At 38.0% G+C, this 23621-nt stretch overlaps 2 protein-coding genes across 4 annotated transcripts in view; one reads left to right on the forward strand and one right to left on the reverse strand.

The window, feature by feature from the left end:
* RPS6KA6 (ribosomal protein S6 kinase A6) overlaps nucleotides 1–12488 on the reverse strand; it is a 190157-nt gene extending 177669 nt beyond the window's left edge. For 2 of the 3 annotated variants that reach the window (XM_045085574.1, XM_004776042.3), the window contains exon 1: nucleotides 11949–12180. In XM_045085574.1, coding sequence (XP_044941509.1) covers nucleotides 11949–12026 — 78 coding nt within the window. In that variant the 5' untranslated portion in view covers nucleotides 12027–12180. Of the gene's footprint in view, nucleotides 1–11948; nucleotides 12181–12380 lie in introns of those variants that run through there. The other variant, XM_045085573.1, reaches the window with a different exon arrangement.
* An 8432-nt stretch (nucleotides 12489–20920) lies between these two features.
* LOC106004071 (heterogeneous nuclear ribonucleoprotein A1-like) overlaps nucleotides 20921–23621 on the forward strand; it is a 38850-nt gene continuing 36149 nt past the window's right edge. The window contains exon 1 of the mRNA XM_045085593.1: nucleotides 20921–21825. Coding sequence (XP_044941528.1) covers nucleotides 20966–21825 — 860 coding nt within the window. The 5' untranslated portion in view covers nucleotides 20921–20965. The remainder of the gene's footprint in view (nucleotides 21826–23621) is intronic.

Raw genomic sequence — 23621 nt, forward strand, 5'->3', positions numbered from 1 at the left:
CACATTGGACCAGATGGACCTCAAAGATATATACAGAACATTCCACCCTAAAACAATAGAATACTCATTCTTCTCAAGTGCACATGGAACTTTCTCCAGAATAGGCCACATACTGGGTCACAAATTAGGGCTCAACCAACACCAAAAGACTGAGATGATTCCCTGCATATTCTCAGACCACAATGCTTTGAAACTGGAAATCAGCCACAAGAAAAAGTTTGGAAGAAATTCAAATAATTGGAAGCTAAAGACCATCCTATGCAAGAATGTTTGGGTCAAACAGGAAATCAAAGAAGAACTTAAACTTAAATGAGAATGAAGACACATTGGTACAAAACCTCTGGGATACGGCAAAGGCAGTACTAAGGGGGAAATACATAGCCATCCAAGCCGCACCCAAAAAAACTGAAAAATCACAAACACACCAGCACTCTTTACACCTTAAAAAACTGGAAAATCAACAACAAATTAAGCCGACCTCACACACAAGAAGGGAAATTATCAAGATTAGAGCAGAGATCAGTGAGTTAGAAACTAGAGATACAGTAGAACACATCAACGAAATTAGAAGCTTGGTTCTTTGAAAGAATCAATAAGATCAATAAACCACTGGGCAAACAAATCCAAAAGAAAAGAGAGAGGATGCAAATTAATAACATTATGAATGAAAGGGGAGAGATCATGACTAACACCATGGAAATAGAAACAATCATCAGAAATTATTATCAACAGCTATACACCAATACGTTAAGCACCCTAGAAGAAATAGATACATTCCTGGAAACCTATAAACTTCCAAGACTGAAACAGAAGAAACTGACAACCTGAATAGACCAATATCTAGTAACGTGATTGAAGCAGTGACCAAAAATACCCCCAAAAACAAGAGTCCAGGACCTTCCCCAAATTCCTTGGGGAATTCTACCAAAAATTCAAAGAAGAAATAATACCTATTCTCCTAAAGCTGTTTCAAAAGATCGAAACAGAAGTAAAACTTCCAGACTCTTTCTATGAAGCCAGCATCACCCTGATCCCCAAACCAGGCAAAGACCCCACCAAAAAGGAGAATTTCAGACCAATATCCCAGATGAATATAGATGCCAAGATTCTCAACAACATCCTAACTAATAGGATCCAACAGTACATTAAAAAGATTATCGACCATGACCAGGTGGAATTTATCCATGGGATGCAAGGGTGGTTCAGCATTCACAAATCAATCAATGTGATAGAACGAGCCAGTAAGAGAAGAGAGAAAAACCACATGGTCCTCTCAATTGATGCAGATAAAGCATTTGACAAGATATAACATTGTTCCTGATTAAAACACTTCAAAGTGTAGGGGTAGAGGGAACATTCCTCAACTTCATAAAATCTATCTATGGAAAAACCACATCAAATATCATTCTCAATGGGGAAAAGCTGAGAGCTGTTCCTTTGAGATCAGGAACACGACAAGGATGCCCACTCTCACCACTGTTGTTCAACATAGTACTAGAAGTCCTAGCAACAGCAATCAGACAACAAAAACAAGTAAAAAGTATTGAAATTGGCAAAGAAGAAGTCAAGCTCTCTCTCTTTGCAGATGTTATGATACTTTATATGGAAAACCCAAAAGACCCCACCCCCAAACTACTAGAACTCATACAGCAATTCAGTACTATGGCAGGATACAAAATCAGTGCACGGAAATCAGTAGCTTTCTTATACACTAACAATGAAAATATAGAAAGGGAAATTAGAGAATCCATTCCATTTACTATAGCACCAAGAACCATAAGATACCTGGGAATAAACCTAACCAAAGAGGTAAAGGATCTGTACTCAAGGAACCAGAGAACACTCATGAAAGAAATTGAAGATGACACAAAAAGATGGAAGAGCATTCCATGCTCATGGATCAGAAGAATAATCATTGTTAAAATGTCTGTACTGCCCAGAGCAATCTATATTTTCAATGCCATCCTGACCAAATTCCACCAGCATTTTTCAAGGTGATGGAGCAAAGAATCCTAAAATTTGTATGGAATCATAAGAGATCCCGAATTGCTAAGGAAATGTTGAAAAAGAAAAACAAAACCGGGGGCATCACGTTGCCTGATTTCAAGCTTTACTACAAAGCTGTGATCACCAAGACAGCATGGTACTAACACAAAAACAGACACTTAGACCAGTGAAAGAGAGTAGTGATCCCAGATATGGACCCTCAGCTCTATGGTCAAATAATCTTCGACAAAGCAGAAAAAAATGCACAGTGGAAAAAAGTCTCTTCAATAAACTGTGCTGGGAAAATTGGACAGCTATGTATAGAAGAATGAAACTTGACCATTCTCTTACACCATAAACAAAGATAAACTCAAAATGGATAAAAGACCTCAACATGAGACAGGAATCTACCAAAATCCTAAAGAAGAACATAGGCAGTAACCTCTTTGACATCGGCCACAGAAACTTCTTTCAAGACATTTCTCAAAAGGCAAAGGAAACAAAAGCGAAAATAAATTTTGGGGACTTCATCAAGATAAAAAGCTTCTGGGTTGCCTGGGTGGCTCAGTGGGTTAAGCCTCTGCCTTCAGCTCAGGTCACAATCTCAGGGTCCTGGGATCAATCCCTCCCTTGGGCTCTCTGTTCAGCAGGCAGCCTGCTTACCCACCCCCTTGTCTGCCTCTCTGCCTACTTGTGATCTCTGTCTGTTAAATAATTAAATAAAATCTTTAAAAAAATAAAATAAAAAGCTTCTGCACAGCAAAGGAAATAGTCAACAAAACAAGAAGGCAACCCACAGAATGGTAGAAGTTGTTCACAAATGACATTACAGACAAAGGGCTAATAATCAAGATCTATAAAGATCTCCTCAAACTCAATACTCAAAAAACAGATAATCACGTCAAAAAATGGGCGGAAGACATGGACAGACACTTCTCCAAAGAAGACATACAAATGGCTAACAGACACATGAAAAAATGGTCATCATCATTAGTCATCAGGGAGATTCAAATCAAAACCACATTGAGATACCACCTTACACCACTTAGAATGGCCAAAATCAACAAGGCAGTAAACAAGTGCTGAACAGGATGTGGAGAAAGGGGAACCCTCTTACACTATTGGTGGGAATGCAAGTTGGTGCAGGCACTTTGGAAAACAGTATGGACATTCCTTAAGAAATTAAAAATAGAACTACCCTATGACCCTGCAATTGCACTACTGGATATTTACCCCCAAAGATACAGATTGTGAAAAGAAGGGCCATATGTACCCCAATGTTCATAGCAGCAATGGCCACAATCACCAAACTGTGGAAAGAGCCACGATGCCCTTCTTTGGACGAATGGACAAAGAAGATATGGTCCATATATACTATGGAGTATTATGCCTCCATCAGAGAGGATGAATAACCAACTTTTGTATCAACATGGACAGGACTGGCGGAGATTATGCTGAGTGAAATGAGTCAAGCAGAGAGTCAATTATCATATGGTTTCACTTACTTGTAGAGCATTAAGGAATAACATGGAGGACATTAGGAGAAAGTAAAAGTAAATTGGGGAAAATCGGAGGGGGAGATGAAGCATGAGAGACTTTGGACTCTGAGAAACAAACAGGGTTTTAGAGGGGAGGTGGGTGGGAGATGGTTGAGCCTGGTGGTAGGTATTATGGAGAGCATGTGCTGCATGGAGCACTAGGTGTGGTGCATAAACAACAAATCTTGGAACACTGAAAAAATAAAATTAAATTTTAAAAAAGAGAGAGAAAACTTCCCTAAATTGGGAAAGGAAATAGATATCCAGATCCAGGAGACACAGAGAACGCCCAGCAAAATCAACAAGAACAAGCCAACACCAAGACATAGTGTAATTAAATTTGCAAAATTCGATAAAGACAAAATTCTAAAAGCAGCAAAACAAAAGCTTGGGAAGCCAGAAGATAGTGGCATGCTATATTCAAAGTGCTGAGTTGGAAGAATCTACAACCAAGAATACTCTATCCAGCAAGGCTCTAATTCACAATAGGAGAGATAAAGGTTTCCCAGACAAACAAAACCAAAAGGATTTCATAACCACTAAACCAGCCTTAAAGAATTATTAAAACGGATGAAAAAAACAAGACACATCTATATGCTGCCTACAAAAAAATCATTATAGATCTAAGGATACCAGCAGACTGAAAATAAGAAGATGGAAAAATATTTATTACGCAAATGGATGTCAAAAGAAAGCTGGAGTAATAATACTTCTACCTGACAAACTAGATTTTAAAGCAAAGACTATAACTGAAGATGAAGAAAGGCACTATATCATAATAAAGGGGACTATCCAACCAAAAGAACTAACAATTAAAAATATTTATGCCCCAAACATGGGAGTAACTCAAATATATAAAATAATTAGTAGCAACCACTTAAAGGAACTCATTGATAATAATAATGTATTAGTAGAAGACTTTAACATTCTACTTACATCAATAAACAAATCATCTAAGCAGAAAATCAACAGGGAAACAATGGCTTTAAAAGACACACTAGACTAGATGTACTTAACAGATATATCCAGAACATTTCATCCTAAAACAGCAGAATATACATTCTCTTCAAGTGTACATGGGACATTCTACAGACTAGATCACATATTATGTCACAAAACAGGCCTCAAAAAAAATGTTTGAGATAATACCATGCATGTTCTCTGACCATAACACTATGATCCTGGAAGTCAAACACAAGAAAATATCTGGAAAGGCAACGAATACACGGAAGTAAAAAAAATATGCTACTAAAGAATGAATAGATGAATCAGAAAATCAAAAAACAATGACAAAAACAAGAACAACAATACATGGAAACAAACGAAAATGAAAATTCAATGTTCAAAAACCTTCGGAATGCAGGAAAAACAGCCGTAAGAGGGAAGCATATAGCAATACAGGCCTACAACAAAAAAGAAGAAAAATCTCAAGTAGACAACCTAACCTTACACAGGAATGAGCTAGAAAAAGAAAAATGAATGAAGCCCAAAGCAAGCAGAAGGAGGGAAATAAAAATTAGAGCAGAAATAAATGATATAGCAACTAAGAAAACAATAAAACAGATCAAAGAAATCAGGAGCTAGTTCTTTTTAAAAATTAGTAATATTGATAAATGTCTAGTCAAACTTTATAAAAAAGAACAGAGAAAGGAACCAAATAAATAAAATTACAATTGACAGAAGAGAAATAATAAGAAACACCACAGACAGACAAACAATTACAAGGGAATATTATGAAGCATTATATGCCAAAATTGGACAATGTGGAAGAAATGGTTAACTTCAAAGAGACATATAAACTACCAAAACTGAAGCAGAAAGAAATAGAAAACATTAACAGACCAATAACCAGCATAAAAATTGAATCAGTCATCAAAAATCTCCCAGCAAAAAGAAATCCAGGACTCGATGGCTTCACAGGAATATTCTATCAAATGCTAAAAGAATCAATACCTATTCTTCTCAAGCTATCCCAAAAAATAGAAATGGATGGAAAACTACCAAATTCATTCTATGAGACTGGCATTATCCTAATTTCTAAACCAAAGACTCCACTAAAAACTCCAGGCCAATATTCTTGATGAAAATGATTGCAAAATTCTCAATAAAATACTAGCAAATTGAAATAAATAGTACACTAAAAGAATTATTCACCACAATCAAGTGGGATTTATTCCTGGACTGCAAGGATCATTCAATACTCATAAATTAATCAATGTGAGACACCACATTAATAAAAGAAATAATAAGAACCATATGATCCTTTCAATAGTACAGGAAAAGCATTTGACAAAATACTACATACATTCATGATAAAAAAAACCTCAAAAAAGTCAGAGTAGAGGGAACATAACCTAATAAAGGTCATATATGAACAACTGAGAGCTCTTCCTCTATGGTCAGGAACAAGACAGGGATGTCTACTCTTACCACTGTTATTTAACATGTTACTAAAAGTCCTAGCCACAGCAATCAGACAACAAAAAGAAATAAAAAAGCATCCCACTTGGCAAAGAAGAATTCAAAATTTAACTACTTGCAGATGACATCATACTCTATACAGAAAACCTGAAAGACTCCAACAAAAAAATTGCTAGAATGCATACAGGACTTCAGTGAAGTCACGGGAAACAAAACCAATATACAGCAAATTGTTGCATTTCTATACACCAGTAATGAAGCACCAGAAAGAGAAATCAAGAAATCAACCCCACTCACAATTGCACCAAAAACCATAAGATGGCCAGGAGTAAACCTAACAAAAGAAGCAAAAGACCTGTACTCTGAAAACTATGAAACAGTGATGAAAGAAACCGAAGAGGACATAAAGAAATGGAAAAACATTCCATGCTCATGGGTTGGAAGAACAAACACTGTTAAAATGTCTATACTAGGCAAAGGAATCTACACATTGAATATAATCTTTATTGAAATACCAACATTTTTCAAAGAGGGAGAATAAACAATCCTAAAATTTGTATGGAACCCCAAAAGACCCCGAATAGCCAAAGCAATCTTGAAAAAGGAAAGCAAAGCTGGAGGCATCACAATTTCAGACTTCAAGTCATATGACAAAGCTGTAGGGATCAAGACAGTATGGTACTGGCACAAAAACAGACACAGATCAATGGGACAAAATAGAAAACCCCGAACTGAACCCACAACTACAAAGTCAACTAATCTTTGACAAAGCAGGGAAGAATATCTAATGGTCAAAAAGACTGTCTCTTCAACAAATGGGGTTGCAAAAACTGGGCAACATGCAGAAGAATGAAACTGTACCACTTACTTCCACCACATACAAAAATAAATTCAAAATGGATTAAAGACCTAATTGTGAGGCAGGCAACCTCTCAAATCCTAGAGGAGAACACAGGCAGTCATCTCTTTGACAGCAGCTGTAGTAACTTCTTACTTAAATAAGTCTCCTGGGGCAAGGGAAACAAAAGAAAAAAAAAAAAAAACAATTGGGATGTCATCAAAATAAAAAGCTCCTACACAGTGAAGGAAATAAGCAACAAAAGTAAAAGGCAACCTAGGGAATGGGAGAAGATATCTGCAAATGGTGTACCTGATAAAGGGTTAGTATCTAAAATATATAAAGTACTTATAGGGGCACCTGGGTGGCTCAGTGGGTTAAGCCTCTGCCTTTGGCTCAGGTCATGGTCTCAGGATCCTGGAATCGAGCCCCATATCAGGCTCTCTGCTCTGCAAGGATCCTGTTTCCCCCTCTGTCTCTGCCTGCCTCTCCGCCTACTTGTGATCTCTCTCTCTGTGTAAAATAAATAAATAAACTCTTTAAAAAATAAAAAAGAACTTGAGGGTGCCTGGGTGGCTCAGTGGGTTAAGCCTCTGCCTTCAGCTCAGTTCATGATCTCAGGGTCCTGGGATAGAGCCCCTGCATTGGGCTCTCTGCTCAGCAGGAAGCCTGCTTCCCCCCTCTCTCTGCCTGCCTCTCTGCCTTCTTGTGATTTCTCTGTCAAATAAATAAATAAAAATATTTTTAAAAAAGAACTTATAAACCTAAATACCAAAAAAACAAATAATCCAGTTAAAAAATGAGCAGAAAACACGAATAGCCTTTTTTTTTTATAAATAGACATTTTTGCAAAGACGACATAGAGATGGCCAACAGACACCCTGAAAAGATGCTCAACATCACTGATCATCAGGGAAATACAAATCAAAAACCACAATGAGCAATGACCTCACACCACTCAGAATGGCTAAAATTAATAACACAGGAAACAACAGATGTTGGTGAGGCTGCATAGAAAGGGGAGCCCTCTCACACTGCTGGTGGGAATGCAAAGTGGTGCAGCCAGTCTGGAACAGTATGGAGGCTCCTCAAAAACTTAAAAATAGAACTACCCTACGATTCAGCAATTACACTACTAGGTATTTACACAAAGGATACAAAAATAGTAATTCAAAGCGATACATGAACCTTGATGTTTAATAGCTGCATTATCTACAGGAGCCAAATTATGGAAACACAAGTATCCACTGAATGATGAATGGGTAATATATATATATATATACATATATATGTAGATATATTATAATATATTCTCAGGTACAAAATATTAAACATTATAAAAATATTTATCAGCCAAAAAAAAATTTATCAGCTATAAAAAGAATTTGGAAGGACAAGGATAGAGTCAAGAGTACTATGCTAAGTGAAATCAGTCAGATACCATATGATTTCACTCATATGTGGAATTTAGGAAACAAACAAATATGGGGGTAAAAAGGAGAGGAAAACCAAGAAACAGAATCTTAACTATTAAGAATAAACTGATAAACTGTTTGAAAATAAACCAGAGGGATAATGGGTGGAGCAATAGGTTAAATAGCTGATGGGGATTAAGGAAGGCACTTGGCATGAGAGCAGGGTGTTGGCAAGTAAGTGCTGAATCACTAAATTCTATACCTGAAACTAATATTACACGGAATGTTAAGTAATTGGAATTTAAGCAAAAATTTGGGAGAAAAATGAACAAATAAAAGTACCAATTACAATATAATTTGATGGGCAATAACATGCAATTTGAAAACTACAATCAATTCCTCCTTCAGGAAGCAAGTACTCTCTCACCAAAAAGCAATGAACCAACCAACCAAATGTATACGGTAAGGCACAGAGCAGTAACTCATAAGAAGTTTATTTTACTACATCAGGCTGTTGTTTATAATAACCCTTACCCAGGAATGCCCAATACCCAGTAACATCTCAAGTAACACCTCTTACCTCAGCCTGACAAAATCCAGTCAAGAGCTAAAATCGTTTCTTCCTGTGGAGCGATGCTCTTTGAAGGCCCTATTCCTAGTATACCTAATCGAGATAGTTCCTGCAAGAGCTCTTACAGCCAAAGCCTCTTGCTTATCTTATTTTCTGCCCCCAGGAACCTTCTTCCCAGTAGCCAAAAGAACTCATATTCCCCTTTTAAGGCCCATTTTCCACCTCTCACTGGAACCAAGCTAGTTCTTATTTCAAACCTCCAACACATTTCCCACAGGACAATTTTACAAACAGTGGTAAGGCTCTGCATCATTCTAACTCCCTATTGTGTCTTGGTCTAAAAATGTAACTCTCAGTAACTGTGAGAAAGCACATTCAGAGTCTCAAACAAATAATCCTCATACTTTTGAATGATACTTCAGAGGTTAACAACTGCCCATGAAACAAGACAAGTAAAAGACAGATACTTAAAAAGACTCCACAGTATTTAATAGTGCACGTAATCTTTAATTTTACCAGGATTCAACACACACAAAAACTGATGGAAATTACTTTCTTTGACATTAAAGTTAACACATTCTCACTCACATTTTCTTTAAGGATTCCAACACATTTTCAAAAAAGATATTCTACAATGAAAACATCCTTAGTCCTAAAAACTATCATGACTGGGGCTGCAAAGTTCATGCCAAAGTGTTAACATTTCCAAAGCCAATATCAACAAACACATAATTAAAAGTCAGTTGGAGAAAGACAAATCTATGATTTCACTCACATATGGAATTTAAGAAACAAAACAAATGAACATAGGGAAAGGGAAGGGAAAGTAAAATAAGACGAAATCACACAGGGAGACAAACCATAAGAGACTCTAAACTATAGGAAACAAACTGAGGGTTGCTGGAGGGGAGGCGGATAGGGGGATGGGGTAACTGGGTGATGGGCGATTAAAATGGAAGGCAGTTGACGTAAGGTACACTATTATATGCAATGATGAATCACTAAATTCTAACTATGAAATTAATAATACACCAAATGTTAATTGAGTTGGATTGAAATTAAAATTTTTTTTTTTAAAAGTAAGTAAGTCTGGGAGGGGGCGCCTGGGTGGCTCAGTTGGTTGAACGTCTGCCTCTTGGTTTTGGCTCAGGTCACGATCTCTGGGTCACGAGATAGCTCCGAGCCGCTCTGTGCTCAGCAGGAAATCTACTTGAGATTTGCTCGCTCTGCCCCATTGTGGCTTGTGCTCAAGTGTGCTCTCTCTCTCTCTCAAATAAACCTTTAAAAAAACTTTAAAAATATAGTCTGAGCAGTAAAACTGTTTCCTTCTTGTGAAAAGAAAACTTATAAACTAATAACAGAAAAAACCTCTTTTACGTGTAAAACAGGTCTGTTCATATGTAGTTTAAGTAAGTCACTTGAAGCATCATAGTCAAATCTCGTTGATCATAACTGTTTCAGACGAAGGCAGCAGCAATATCATGTTCACCACATTAACTGTCACCATTTGTTTTACAAGATTTAAGAATTTCCATTTGAGTATTTTTCTGAATTGATGAGTTAGAGAGACACATTGTTAAATCTCTCTAATACCTAAAATATACTGCAAATAATAAAACACCCTATGTGGTAATTATGATTCAAAACATTTCTCCATTCAAATTTAACAAAAATAATAAAATAGGAAGCATGTAAAAGACTCTCCATATCTCACCCCATCCTTATATACAAGCATGTAACTGTTTTTATATACCAGATACGTGAAACTATATGTCAACCAATTACATATGTGAATAAAATTCATCTCCCACCGAATGGTCTTGCTAGAAAATTCTTACAAGTATGAAACATCCCTATATTCCAAGAAGAAATTTAGCTTTCTTCACTTATCCTGTTCTTAAGAGATGTAGAATATTAAAATACATTTTGGAACTGCTTAGTTTTCTAGTAAAATATTTACTACAGTGGAGTGGATTCAACTTTAGACTCCTTCTGAATTTTTTCTATTACATTTCTTATTAAATGTTATCCTGGCATGGAATTTTAACCCCAATTTAGTTGAACACTGAAAAGAAAAAAGAATGTTTTTTTAAAGATGGAGCAAGTACTTGAACACAAATTAGCATCTTGAGAGGTGGAGGTCTGTGATTGCCAGTCCTACCTCAAAATGCCAGTTTGGCATTCAGACTTTTTATGAGGTCTACTGTGGCCTCTTAAGCTCTTAAACTGTCCATCCATTAAGTTATCAAAAAAAGGATCTGACTTTCCCAAAAGGCTAATTTTTAGAGTTTAAATGTTGCCCACTTCTAACAACAACAGCAATAACACTAGAAACAGAATACCTGTGCACATCTAAGTTTTCACTGCACAGCTGACCTAAGTCCAACCAGAACAACCTCAGAAGAGCGGGAAGAGAGGAGAACCAAAATATTCTGGTTGAACCTCAAAGTCTTCCAAAGATTCATCTTGTAAGGGTAGGGTTTACTGTGTTTTCTTTTACCGACCGACGGGGGCGGGCGGGAACACCAGTTGGGGAAAGAAGAACAGAAGGAAGAGGGTGGAAGAATTGAGGGGACCCCAGAACATCACCTTAATGTCAACAAAGAAACCTGGGCGCCAGTTAATCTCCACTGGGGTTGTTACAAAACCCACAACATGTCATGGAGAAACTAGAAAACTAAGCAAGGAGCACACATCCCTATAAGCCAATGTCCCCAGAGTTACTGTCACCTAGGTGTGTTTTTGTTGCGCTAGGTTCCAAAAGCGCCCGGGTTCAACAGCTAGCTGGAGTCAGCCCTGTCCGCGAAAGTGGTCCAAGAGAGCAAACCTGGCGCAGCAGATAAAGGAATGTGCTGAGCACCGCGCAGCACCTGGCGCGTTCCCCTGTCTCACTTCAGGTCTCAGAGTGACTTTTATCACAGTTCCAGTGTGGCCCGAGAGGCAGAAGCTCCTTCTGAGACCGAGCCCGGGCCCAGGCGGCTCCGACTCCCCATGCCCCAGACCGCTGTCTCCCGAGCGAAAAGCACAGTTGGGGCAGCGCGTGCTTCGCCGCCCGGCAGCCTCCGGGGAGCTGGCCTGGGCTCCCCGCCCGTCAGCCCCACGACCCTCTCCGTCCAGCCTCCAGCCAGGGTCCTGAGGGAAAGAGGGGAGTGGCTCCAGCACTCGGCCACCGCACTAACCTCGCCGCTCCTCGCGCCGCCTCGGAAAACCTCCATTTCTTGATTCCAGAGCTCGTCCTGAGGCGAGAACGGTAGCATCGTCCCTTTAGGAGCACTTGAGCAGGAGCTGCCAGTCACGGGCGCAGCCGCGCATCCCGTTCTTGGAGCTGGCCAGCCGCCGCCACCACCCGCGGAACCCCCAGCCCCTCCTTCAGCAACAGCTGTCCTGGCTGCAGGATGCCCTCAGCGGCTGGGAGAGGAGGATCGCCGCCGCGGGCATCTGCTCCCCTTAGACGAGAAAACTATGCTGCCGCTCAGAGGGCTCCGCACGGCTGGTGCTCACACTGCCGCCCGCGCGACTGTGGTTCGATATTGCCTCCGTCCCCCACCCGGTCTCCGAGGGCTCCCTCCGCGTACCCAGCTCCGTCAAAATGGCGGCAGCGGCGGCGTTACCTGAGTAGCGCTGGGAACCCCCCTCCCTGCCCCGCGGCGGCAGCACTGGAGCGTCACCCGAACGTCAATGGAGATTCCCCAACCTGGGTTGAAGGGAGGGGGTGGGGAAGAGCGGGGTGAACACGGAGAACCGCGTGGTTGGGGATTGTGTGAGAAAAGGAGAAGAACGCGCACGGCGAGGGGGCGGGAGAAGAGTAGTAAAAGGCACTGCTTGCTCTGCGGTAAACCTGCCCACTACACAGAGCATGCGCGTCTCCTTCACACATGCTCAGCGGGCCCTCTCAAGTCTGCGAAGCCGGCTTGCAGGCGAGAAGATTCCCAAAACGAATGTGGCAACTGGGAGACGCTCTATAGCGTTGGAGGACTCAGTGTCAGGGGAGGACTCCAGGAATATCGGCTTGCAGGGCTCACAAAAGCAGGTGTTCTATACACCGAGCCACACCCATTTGTGTATAGTGAAGAGTAGTGGGCCGGGGATTTCAGTCCAGTGTACATTGGGTTTCTAAAAGCTGGAAGCAGGAAGAAAATGCATTTAAAACAAGTACACCTGAACTCCCTAACTCTTCCAACCCCATCCCTCTCAGGGTTTCCAAAGTACTGGTGACATGCAGTGTTTCTAGACTTCATAAATGTTTATTCTACATTCTTCTTAGCTTACAAACATGCATACAACTCTCTCATTTAAAAAAATCAAAAACCTTCCCTCAACTTAAGGATTTTAATAAATTTCTGTTTCTCAGTTCTTTCAGTTAACATGTCCCTTGATGTCTATCTCAAATATTTTATTTATTTATTTATTTGACAGAGAGACACAGCGAGAGAGGGAACACAAGCAGGGGGAGTAGGAGAGAGATAATTGGGCTTCCTGCTGAGCAGGGAGCTCGTGTGGGGCTCGATCCCAGGATCCTGGGATCATGACCTGAGCTGAAGGCAGACGCTTAACAACTGAGCCACCCAAGCGCCCCATTCCCAAATATTTTTTAAATGTCTGCTTTATCCCCCCCCTCCACTGTCATTGCCTCAGTTTACCCCATAGAATATGAGCTAGTGATACTAACGATTCCTCTTATTTTGTCTTTCTCACTCTAAATTTATACTCTTTCTCCAGACCATCTTCCTCTCTGGCAGCCCAGGAATTAAAATTCCTCAATGATACTCCATCATCTCTACTAAAATATCCATACTTTTTAGCTTTGAATGCAAATGTTCTCACCAACTGGCCTCTATCTTTCCAGTTTCATCACCACCTCATATTCCAGTAAAATCTATGCACATCTTATTGTATCTTCCCTATCCTACTCTTCCTAAGCAACTTATTTTTAATAGCGGTCATTAATAGCAACTATTATTTACTGAGAGCCCACTATGCTCCAAGCATATGCTCTTCATGAATTCATTTAGCCCTTATAACAATTTGTAAAAATTTATATTATCTGTATTTTGCAGATGAGGAAACTGACCCTAGAAAAGGTTCAGTGATTTTACCAAGATCTCACAGATATTAAATGGAAATTCTAGAATTAAAACTACTTCTGCCTGATGCCAAAACTTCTAACCCACTGTTCTGTGAAAGCCCTCTGATATTACCCTCCCTTCTCCATACCCTCCTTACACTCATCTCTGGGGAAAATTAGCCACCCATTTCTCTTTACTTCCATAAAGTATTTTCCATATCCTTATTTCAACACTTCTTTAATTTTCTTTACTAACAAACTTTGAGATTTTGATGTTAGTGAATTAGCTTATTAAGCTCTACACACAACATATGTCTGGTGCTCAATACGTTGGATGGACAAAAAATATTTTTCTACTCTAACCAGACACTGTGTTAAAGCTGTGGGCTAGTATAAAAATGTATGACAGTACTTAACTCTGCAGACTTTAATGCTTATTTGCTCTGTGTTGATTCCCTTTATCAAAGGCATAGTGTCTGATATTAAGCTACTAGTGACCAGGACCTAATATACACAATTTTTTTTCATTTTTGGGTTTTTTTTTAAATTTTTTAATTGATTTTCAGCGTAACAGTATTCATTGTTTTTGCACCACACCCAGTGCTCCATGCAATCCGTGCCCTCTCCAATATATACAATTTTGACAAGCTCAGAGGTCCTTAGATTCTTGGTGAAAAAGTTGATGACTTTCTTCAGCACAAAGACAGGTATTAAGGAAGACAAGTTTCAGTCTTCTGCAAAATATACATAGCAGAGATTCTTGCTTTCTCTTTAGTCTTTAGGAAATTTTTAGCCTGAAATTTTCTGTATGCCTATGTATCTCTGGATTTCCAATTATTGGAGCATGACATTAGAAGTTTACACAAGATTTAGTAATATTTTGGTGGCTCTGGAGCTGGGATGTACTATACTCAGTTTCTACATAATACATTGTTCATTACAAAAGGTAATGAGTTGGGTTCCACCACCATTAGGAACATGTGTCCTGAGTATTTTCAGGACTAAGGAGAAAGTACACTTAAACGTTCAAAGTGATTTATTTACCCTGTGATAAATGACATACATTGGATTACCAGGGTTAAATGTGAAAATAAATGGTCATGTAATTTAACTGAATAAAGTTAACTAACCCATATGGAGATAAAAACCTTCTTGACCCCACTAAAGGGGTGTAAAATATGAACTAAGATCCTTTGATCAGCAGATCACAGACCACCCACAGATTCTACACTATGGTTTTGATTTCTAAACTGTAGCATTTACAAAGTAATGCTTATATAGGGTATAATTATGGAAAGAGCCACTTAATCACTCAGTATTCTCTTCTTATTTGCCAAAGTTCATAACCCAAATAGCTGGAAAATGGTGAGCCAACAAAGAACATAAAAGCACTATCAGGAAAATATTCAAACATTTTATTTTGAAGGTATTCAGACATAAATTATAAAAATGGAGTCATGTACACAAATAGGAAAGTTTACAGTGTTTAACTTTTAATAAATACTTATAATCTTTAGATGATTTCTTAGGAGTGCCAGAGAACTTTCATTCTCTATAAATAATAAATAACTTAAGGCCTTCTAGAAATCGATTTCAAAAGGGAAGCAAATCATACTTATCAAATGTAAACTCATTATTCTCTTTTAGTTGAAATTAATGGGATTAAATGATAAATATGATCATAGTTTAATAGTTGTTCTTCTTTGGACAGTAACAAATTTTATAGTACATGAAAAGTGAAATCCTTTAATAATACTAGAGATTAGGAAGAGTAGTAACCATCATTTGTAGTCTAACTCAAGATATTTATGAAAGGTATTTACACTTCATGATTTAGCTTCAGCTCATTAAATTGTTATAATGGTATAGGTTACAAACTCATTCCACTGTATCACATATAAGGAAAATATCAAGCAGTAAAATTTATTTTCTTTTTATTTCTAAATCTCTTCAAACATGTCAACATATTTGGTAATAATGCTATTTTCTTGGTGGGGGGGGACCATTGATCTTACTAGTGAGTTTGCCAAGATGATGGAATGACAGGAAATGTCGGGGACTGCCTCCGGCCGGGAAAATCCCCACCATTACAAGAAGGTGCTTGGCTCACTGCTAGCAAAATACGCTGCAAGTATACAATGAACTTTCTGGTGAAGCCCGCCTAAAGGAGGACATAGTTATTGGCTGTATCAAATTTAATCAGCATAGTAACAGGACTCTCATTGGCTCTCCCCATTGCTTGACCCCTATTGGTCACCCTGATGTATATAAGCTAAGGAAGTTGATTAAATAAACGGAAATGAAGCATTAACACCATACCAGGCTCATTGTCATCCTTGCGGGCCGAGGGTGACAAGGAAATGAATTCCAAGGTTGATGTAAATAAATATTATAACCAATCATAGTTGACAAAATGGATACATTTTTATAAGCCAAAGGAATATGCCACTTGTAAAGGCAATCTGGCTGCTAATGTCCTTCACAGCATTGTTCACAAAAGTCAAGTTAGCTGATTTGACAAGTTATTTGATGTTTCTTCACTAACTCCCAATTTTCCACTGGGTCCCTAACAAATCTTGGAACCTTGCTGAAGAGAGTTCCTTCTGAGATAGGGTGAGCGTTCACAGATTAAGTATATGGGAGTAGCTACATGACCCATACAAACTTCAAACTTGCACACATGCTCATAAATCTGTAAAGCAATTAAAATATATAAATGTGTGCAGCTACCAATTTAATTACCTTCAGAATGTCCTTTGCATATAATTCACAAAATTGTTTTCACCTACAATAAAATATGTGAAGTAATGATAAAAGGTTTCCCTTGGCCTATCCATACCTGCTTACTAGATTTTCCATGTATTTAAGGTTTCTAAATAAAATTTATATTAAGATGAACCAAATAATTTTAAGCTTACCATCATAGTCTTATTAACAGCACAGTCTTGAGTCACTGGTAAGTATGCATCAGAATTTTCTTCAGGGCTTTGTCAAAACACAGATTGCTGACCTCCAGTGTTTCTAACTCAATAAATTGGGAGTAGGAAACTGAGTGTTTGCATTTCTACCAAGTTCCCAGGTATTCTTCTGATGATGTTTTGGGGACTGCACTTTGAGAACAACTGCTTTTTAATTTACAATTAGCCAAAGTAAGAGACAGATATTTTGGAGTAATTTTGTCCAAAAAGCCTAAATGATTAATTTGAATTTCAGAACTTCTGAACTCATATGGCATATGAATAGAGACTTGGAAAGTAAATGTAAATTTAAATTTAATGTAAATGTAAATTTAATGTAAATTTCCAAAGGAGAACCTATAGAAGTTACAAACCTTATTGAGACATTTTAAGACCATATAAAAACATTTAGCATGTTAATAACAGTGTACAGAGTTGACTATAATAAAAAGTGGCTTTTGTCTGATGTCCTGTTTTAGGTAGTCAAGTGGGAAAATGGGCAAATTTTAAGGTGGCTACCGAAGAAAAGGATCCAGCCAACTTCAGTAGATGTGATGTAGTACCCTGGATAGCTCCTTGGAAGAGTTGCTGGTTTGAGTCTAAGCCTAATCTTACCTAAGTAAGCCTCTTTTCTACTTAGCACCCCACTTCTTGTTAGAATTCTGAATGTTCAAGGAGGCCATATATTTGAATAATGTTTAGTCCCTAGGAACTAGAGGGTGGAGGATTGTTTAAATTTCCTAAGTAATATTTGGCCTCCCTATAAGATGAAGTAACAAGAGAGCCATAATCCCAAGGAGGTCTATGTAAGGGTCTAGACATATGTAGATAAAACAAAACAGTTCAAACTAAGAATTGGGTTTCATCCTGAAATTAAGAATCATTTTCATTATTTCCTTCCTGTTTTTAGTGAGTCAGAGTTCATTTCACTCCTAAATTATTTATTGAACTGACCTAAAATGTAGTCTCAACAGGTTTTCAAAGTGAACACAATACAAAATGATCTTACAACTTCATAACATGTTCCTAGAAAACACAGCCTATATAAACACTGAAAGTTCTTAAAGGCAACACAGCATCTACCTAACTTCTCTGCTTTTTACAACTTTTAGTATATTTAAATAGAAATTTAATTAAAGCAAGATTAAAACCTATTTTATTTTTTTATTTTTTTTAAAGATTTTATTTATTTATCAGAGAGAGAGAGAGGGAGGGAGAGTGAGCACAGGCAGACAGAATGGCAGGCAGAGGCAGAGAGAGAAGCAGGCTCCCTGATGAGCAAGGAGCCCGAAGCGGGACTCGATCCCAGGATGCTGGGATCATGACCTGAGATGAAAGCAGCTGCTTAACCAACTGAACCACCCAGCCATCCCTAAAACCTATTTTAAACAAAAGATTGTGCATGCTTAATGTGTGCAATATGATTTGGTATATATACATATATATATATATGTGTGTATATATATGTATATATATATATATATATATATATACATAAAGGATTACTATAGTCAAGCTGATTAACGTATCATTTCCTCACAGTTACCAATTTTTTGTGTTATGAGAGCACCTAAAATGTATTCTCTTGGCAAATTTCCAGTATTAAATATAGTATTATTAACAACAATATAATTATTGTATTACTAACAACCATATATAGTATATATGCAATATAGTATTATTAACTATATTAACCAATATAGTATTATATAACAATTTTATGAATTAGCATAATAGTCATCATGCTGTAGATAATTTCTAGATTTATGCATCCTATATAACTGTAACTTTGCATACTTCATTCAGTATCTCCCTATTTCTTTTGCCTCCTTGTCCTTGGTAACTACCATTCTACTTTCTACTTCTTTGTATTAGACTTTTTAGATTCCACATGTAAGAACACCCAGTATTTTTCTTTTGTGTCTGGCTTATTTCACTTAGCACAATTTCCTCCAACTTCATCTATGTCAAAACAAATAGCAGGATTTCCTTCTTTTTCATAATTAGATAATATTTAAAATATCCCATTTTCTTTATTCATTCACTGATTGACAGGCTATTTCTATGTCTTGGTTATTATGAATAATGCTGCAACGAATATGGGAATGCAGATATATCTTCAAAGTACTGAATTCATTTCTTTTGGGTATATATTCTGAAAAGAAATTGCTGGATCATGTGGTAGTTCTATTTTTAGAACTCTATGCTTATTTGAAGGTCCATCAGTGGTATTTCTTATCTTATGAATTTTAAGTCCATTTAAAGAAAATAAGTAAAAGTCTTACTTAAACAGATAATATTCAAACTGACTCTAATACAATATCCTAAAAACACCTTTGTTATATATCCTATGACATTTAAATGAGAAAAACATATTAAAAACACAAATACTATAAATTAAATCAGGGGGAGATTTTTCAACCTCATATATATCCTCATATATATCCTCCCCTTCACTGTTCTTCAAGCAAATTTATGACTTAAAAAGATATTAATCAAAGTTCCATTTCAATCTAGGTTATAGAAAAGATGGAAATAGCATCACTTCTACCCTAACAACAACAAAAAAAGGCAAATAAGCAACAAAATCATAACATTTCTTGAACCCATAAGAGTTGATGTCAAAGGGCAGCAGAATAGCCTCAAATACAAAGACAAAACTTCCAAAGACAGACAGAATACAAATTGGTTCACCTATAGCAGAACACCAGGGTACAAGACATAAGGTGCAATAAAGCAGTAAGGAGAATTGAGATAAATATTTTAATGAATTGCCTAAAGCCAAATGTGGAATAGCATGACATCATAGAACTTCGTGGAGTTGCAAAGACAAGGGAAGTTGGCATCCACTCTCAGGCTTTTCTTCACAGACTTACATCTGGTGATCATGGAAAGATGGATGGCAGGGCAAAATATCAGATAAAGCCTCCCTAAACATCACAGGCCTGGAAGAAGAGGACAGCCATTGTTGCAGGAAAAGCAAAACACTGCACAAATGTCACTGATTGGAGGCGGGGGAATAGGGTAGCACACATGGTTGACTCTAAGGAAACTTGTGAACACCCACTGCTTCCAAGGAAGGGTAAAAGAAAAAAAATATCTCTGTTTCTTAGGAGAGGGAAAGAAAACCATTCTAGACACAGATAATTAGAGCCTTCTTACCAATGGGAATGGGTGAAAAAATTCCCTCAAAGGCTCACAAAGATATAAGGTAAAATTTGAGTGCCACATAGAGGAGAGGCAGTAATACTGAGAAAACATTCTGGAAAAACAGAGACACAAGACTACCTAAAACTGAAGCTGAATTGGGACAGCAGAGAAACATCCTTGTCACACTACCCTGCTAGCATGTACTAAATAAAAAGCAACAGCAAAGTAATTGATCGTAAATCTTATTATACAATGAAAAACTATAGGGGCGCCTGGGTGGTCTTGATTTTGGCTCAAGTCACAATCTCAGGATTATGGAATTGAGCCCCCATATCCAGGGCAGAATCTGCTTGAGCTACTCTCTCTCTCTCTCCTCTTTGCCTGTCACCCTGCTCACTATCTCTCTCTTTCTCTAAGCAAATAAAAACTTTAAAAATAAAATACAATGAAAAACTGTAAAACTTTAAAAAGTAGACAGGAAAAATCTTTGACTTAGCATCACAAGTCTTAGGTGAAGATTTCTTAAGTATGAAACCAAAGCCATGATCCATGCAATTTTGAATTGATAAATTAGATCTCATCAAAATTAAAATATTTTGTTCTGCAAAGATCCTATCACAAGTATGAAAATATAAACTAGAATTGGGGAAAATATCTGGAAATCACATATATGACAGAGGCCTTGTACCCAGAATATGTAAAGAATTTCGTATATTCAACAAAAAACAAGAATCCAATTAGTAATTAATACAGTTTTGTAATATAGCTTAAAGTCCAGAACTGTGGTGCCTCTTTGCTTTTCTTTTTCAAGACTGCTTTGGAAATTCATGGCCTTTTTTTGTTCTCTATAAATTTAAGAATTTTTATTTTAGTTCTGTGAAAAACGCTGTTAGTACTTCAATAGGGATTGCATTATATGTGTGGATTGCTTTGGGCAATACAGACATTTTAAAAATATTTGTTCTTCCCTGCCTGTGGACGCCGCCAAGTAAGCATCGTTAAAGTCTCCCCTCCCACCGCCGTCATGTCTAAGTCAGAGTCTCCCAAAGAGCCTGAACAGCTGCGGAAGCTCTTCATCGGAGGTCTGAGCTTTGAAACAACCGATGAGAGTCTGAGGAGCCATTTTGAGCAATGGGGAACACTTACGGACTGTGTGGTAATGAGAGATCCGAACACCAAGCGCTCCAGAGGCTTTGGGTTTGTCACATATGCCACTGTGGAGGAGGTGGATGCAGCCATGAATGCAAGGCCACACAAGGTGGATGGAAGAGTTGTGGAACCAAAGAGGGCTGTCTCAAGAGAAGATTCTCAAATACCTGGTGCCCACTTAACTGTGAAAAAGATTTTTGTTGGTGGCATTAAAGAAGACACTGAAGAACATCATCTAAGAGATTATTTCGAACAGTATGGGAAAACCGAAGTGATTGAGATCATGACTGACCGAGGCAGTGGCAAAAAGAGGGGTTTTGCTTTTGTAACATTTGATGACCATGATTCTGTAGACAAGATTGTCATTCAAAAATACCATACTGTGAATGGCCACAACTGTGAAGTAAGGAAAGCGCTCTCTAAGCAAGAGATGGCTAGTGCTTCATCCAGCCAAAGAGGTCGAAGTGGTTCTGGAAACTTTGGTGGTGGTCGTGGAGGTGGTTTTGGTGGGAATGACAACTTTGTTCGTGGAGGAAACTTCAGTGGTCGAGGTGGCTTTGGTGGCAGTCGAGGTGGTGGTGGATATGGTGGCAGTGGGGATGGCTATAACGGATTTGGTAATGATGGAAGCAACTTTGGAGGTGGTGGAAGCTATAATGATTTTGGCAATTACAACAATCAATCCTCAAATTTTGGACCCATGAAAGGAGGCAATTTTGGAGGCAGGAGAGGAGAGCCAGAGAAGTGACAGGGAAGCTACAGGTTACAACAGATTTGTGAACTCAGCCAAGCACAGTGGTGGCAGGGCCTAGCTGCTACAAAGAAGACATGTTTTAGACAATACTCATGTGTATGGGGAAAAAAACTCGAGGACTGTATTTGTGACTAATTGTATAACAGGTTATTTTAGTTTCTGTTCTGTGGAAAGTGTAAAGCATTCCAACAAAGGGTTTTAATGTAGATTTTTTTTTTTTTTGCACCCATGCTGTTGATTGCTAAATGTAATAGTCTGATCATGACGCTGAATAAATGTGTCTTTTTTTAAAATGTGCTGTGTAAAGTTAGTCTACTCTGAAGCCATCTTGGTATACTACCCCAACAGTGTGAAGTTAGAATTCCTTCAGGGTGATGCCAGGTTCCATTTGAAATTTATTTGCAACCTGCTTGGGCACAGAAGCCATTGTCTCCACAAACCTTGGTGTAGTTGAACTGACAGTTAATGTGTTGTGACCTGGAGTTCACCATTAAAAGGTCACCCAAGCAAAGTCCTGGAGTTTATTTGGTTATTAATATGATTGTTGGCACATCCTATGCAATATATCTAAATTGAATTATGGTATCAGATAAAATTATAGATGGGACTAAAGCTTGTGTATCATCCATTATCATGTGTAATCAATAAATGATTTAATATTCTCTTGAAAAAAAAAATATTTGTTCTTCCAATCCGTAAGCATAGAATGTTTTTCCAGTTCTTTATATCATCTTGAATTCCTTTCATCAGTCTTTTATAGTATTTAGAGTACAGATATTTAACCTCTTTGGTTAAGTTTGTGGATGGGACCAGAGAATATAATGGTAAGTGAAATAAGTCAGTCAGAGAAAGACAAGTTTCAAGTGATTTTACTCATGTGCAGAATTTAAGAAACAAAATGAACCAAAAAAAAAAAAAAAAAAAAAGGAAAAAAACCAGACTCTTAATGTAGAAAACAGATGGTTACCAGAGGGGAGGTGGGTGAGAGGATGGGTGAAATAGGTGAAGGGGATCAAGAGTGCATTTATCTTGATGAGCACAAAGACAAGGGAGTAATATATGGAAATATTAATCAATATATTGTATACCTAAAACTAATATAACACTATATATTAAATACACAGGAATTTAAAAAGATTCACTGATTGTAAAAAGTCTCCAAACTTGTGTGGGATGTTGATAGTAGGGAAAGCTGTACCTGTACAGGCAAGACATATACAGGAACTCCGTATTTCCTGTTTAATTATGCAGTAAACTTAAAACTGCTATAAAAAGTATTTTCTTTTCTTTTTTTATTTTTTAAATTAAATTAAATTTAATTTTTTCGTGTGTTCCAAAATATATCGATTATGCACCTCACCCAGTGCTCCATGCAATACATGCCCCCCTTAATACCCACCACCAGGCTCACCCAACCCTCCTTCCCCCCAAAACCCTGTGTGTTTTTCAGAGTCCACAGTCTCTCCTGCTTCATCTCCCCCTCTGATTTTCCCCAATTTACTTTTCCTTTCTCCCAATGTCCTCCATGTTATTCCTTGTGCTCTACAAGTAAGTGAGACCATATGATAATTAACTCTCTCTGCTTGACTCATTTCACTCAGCACAACCTCTGCCAGTCCTGTCCCTGTTGATACAAAAGTTGGGTCCCATCCTTTCTGATGGAGGCATAATACTGCATTGTGTATATGGACCATATCTTCTTTGTCCATTTGTCCATTGAAGGGCACCTTGGCTCTTTCCACAGTTTGGAGATATTGTGGCCATGCTGTTATGAAAA

Source organism: Mustela putorius, unplaced genomic scaffold, assembly GCF_011764305.1.
Source record: "Mustela putorius furo isolate JIRA1106 unplaced genomic scaffold, ASM1176430v1.1 tig00000870_pilon_pilon_pilon, whole genome shotgun sequence".
In the NCBI taxonomy this organism is placed as follows: Eukaryota; Metazoa; Chordata; class Mammalia; order Carnivora; family Mustelidae; genus Mustela; species Mustela putorius.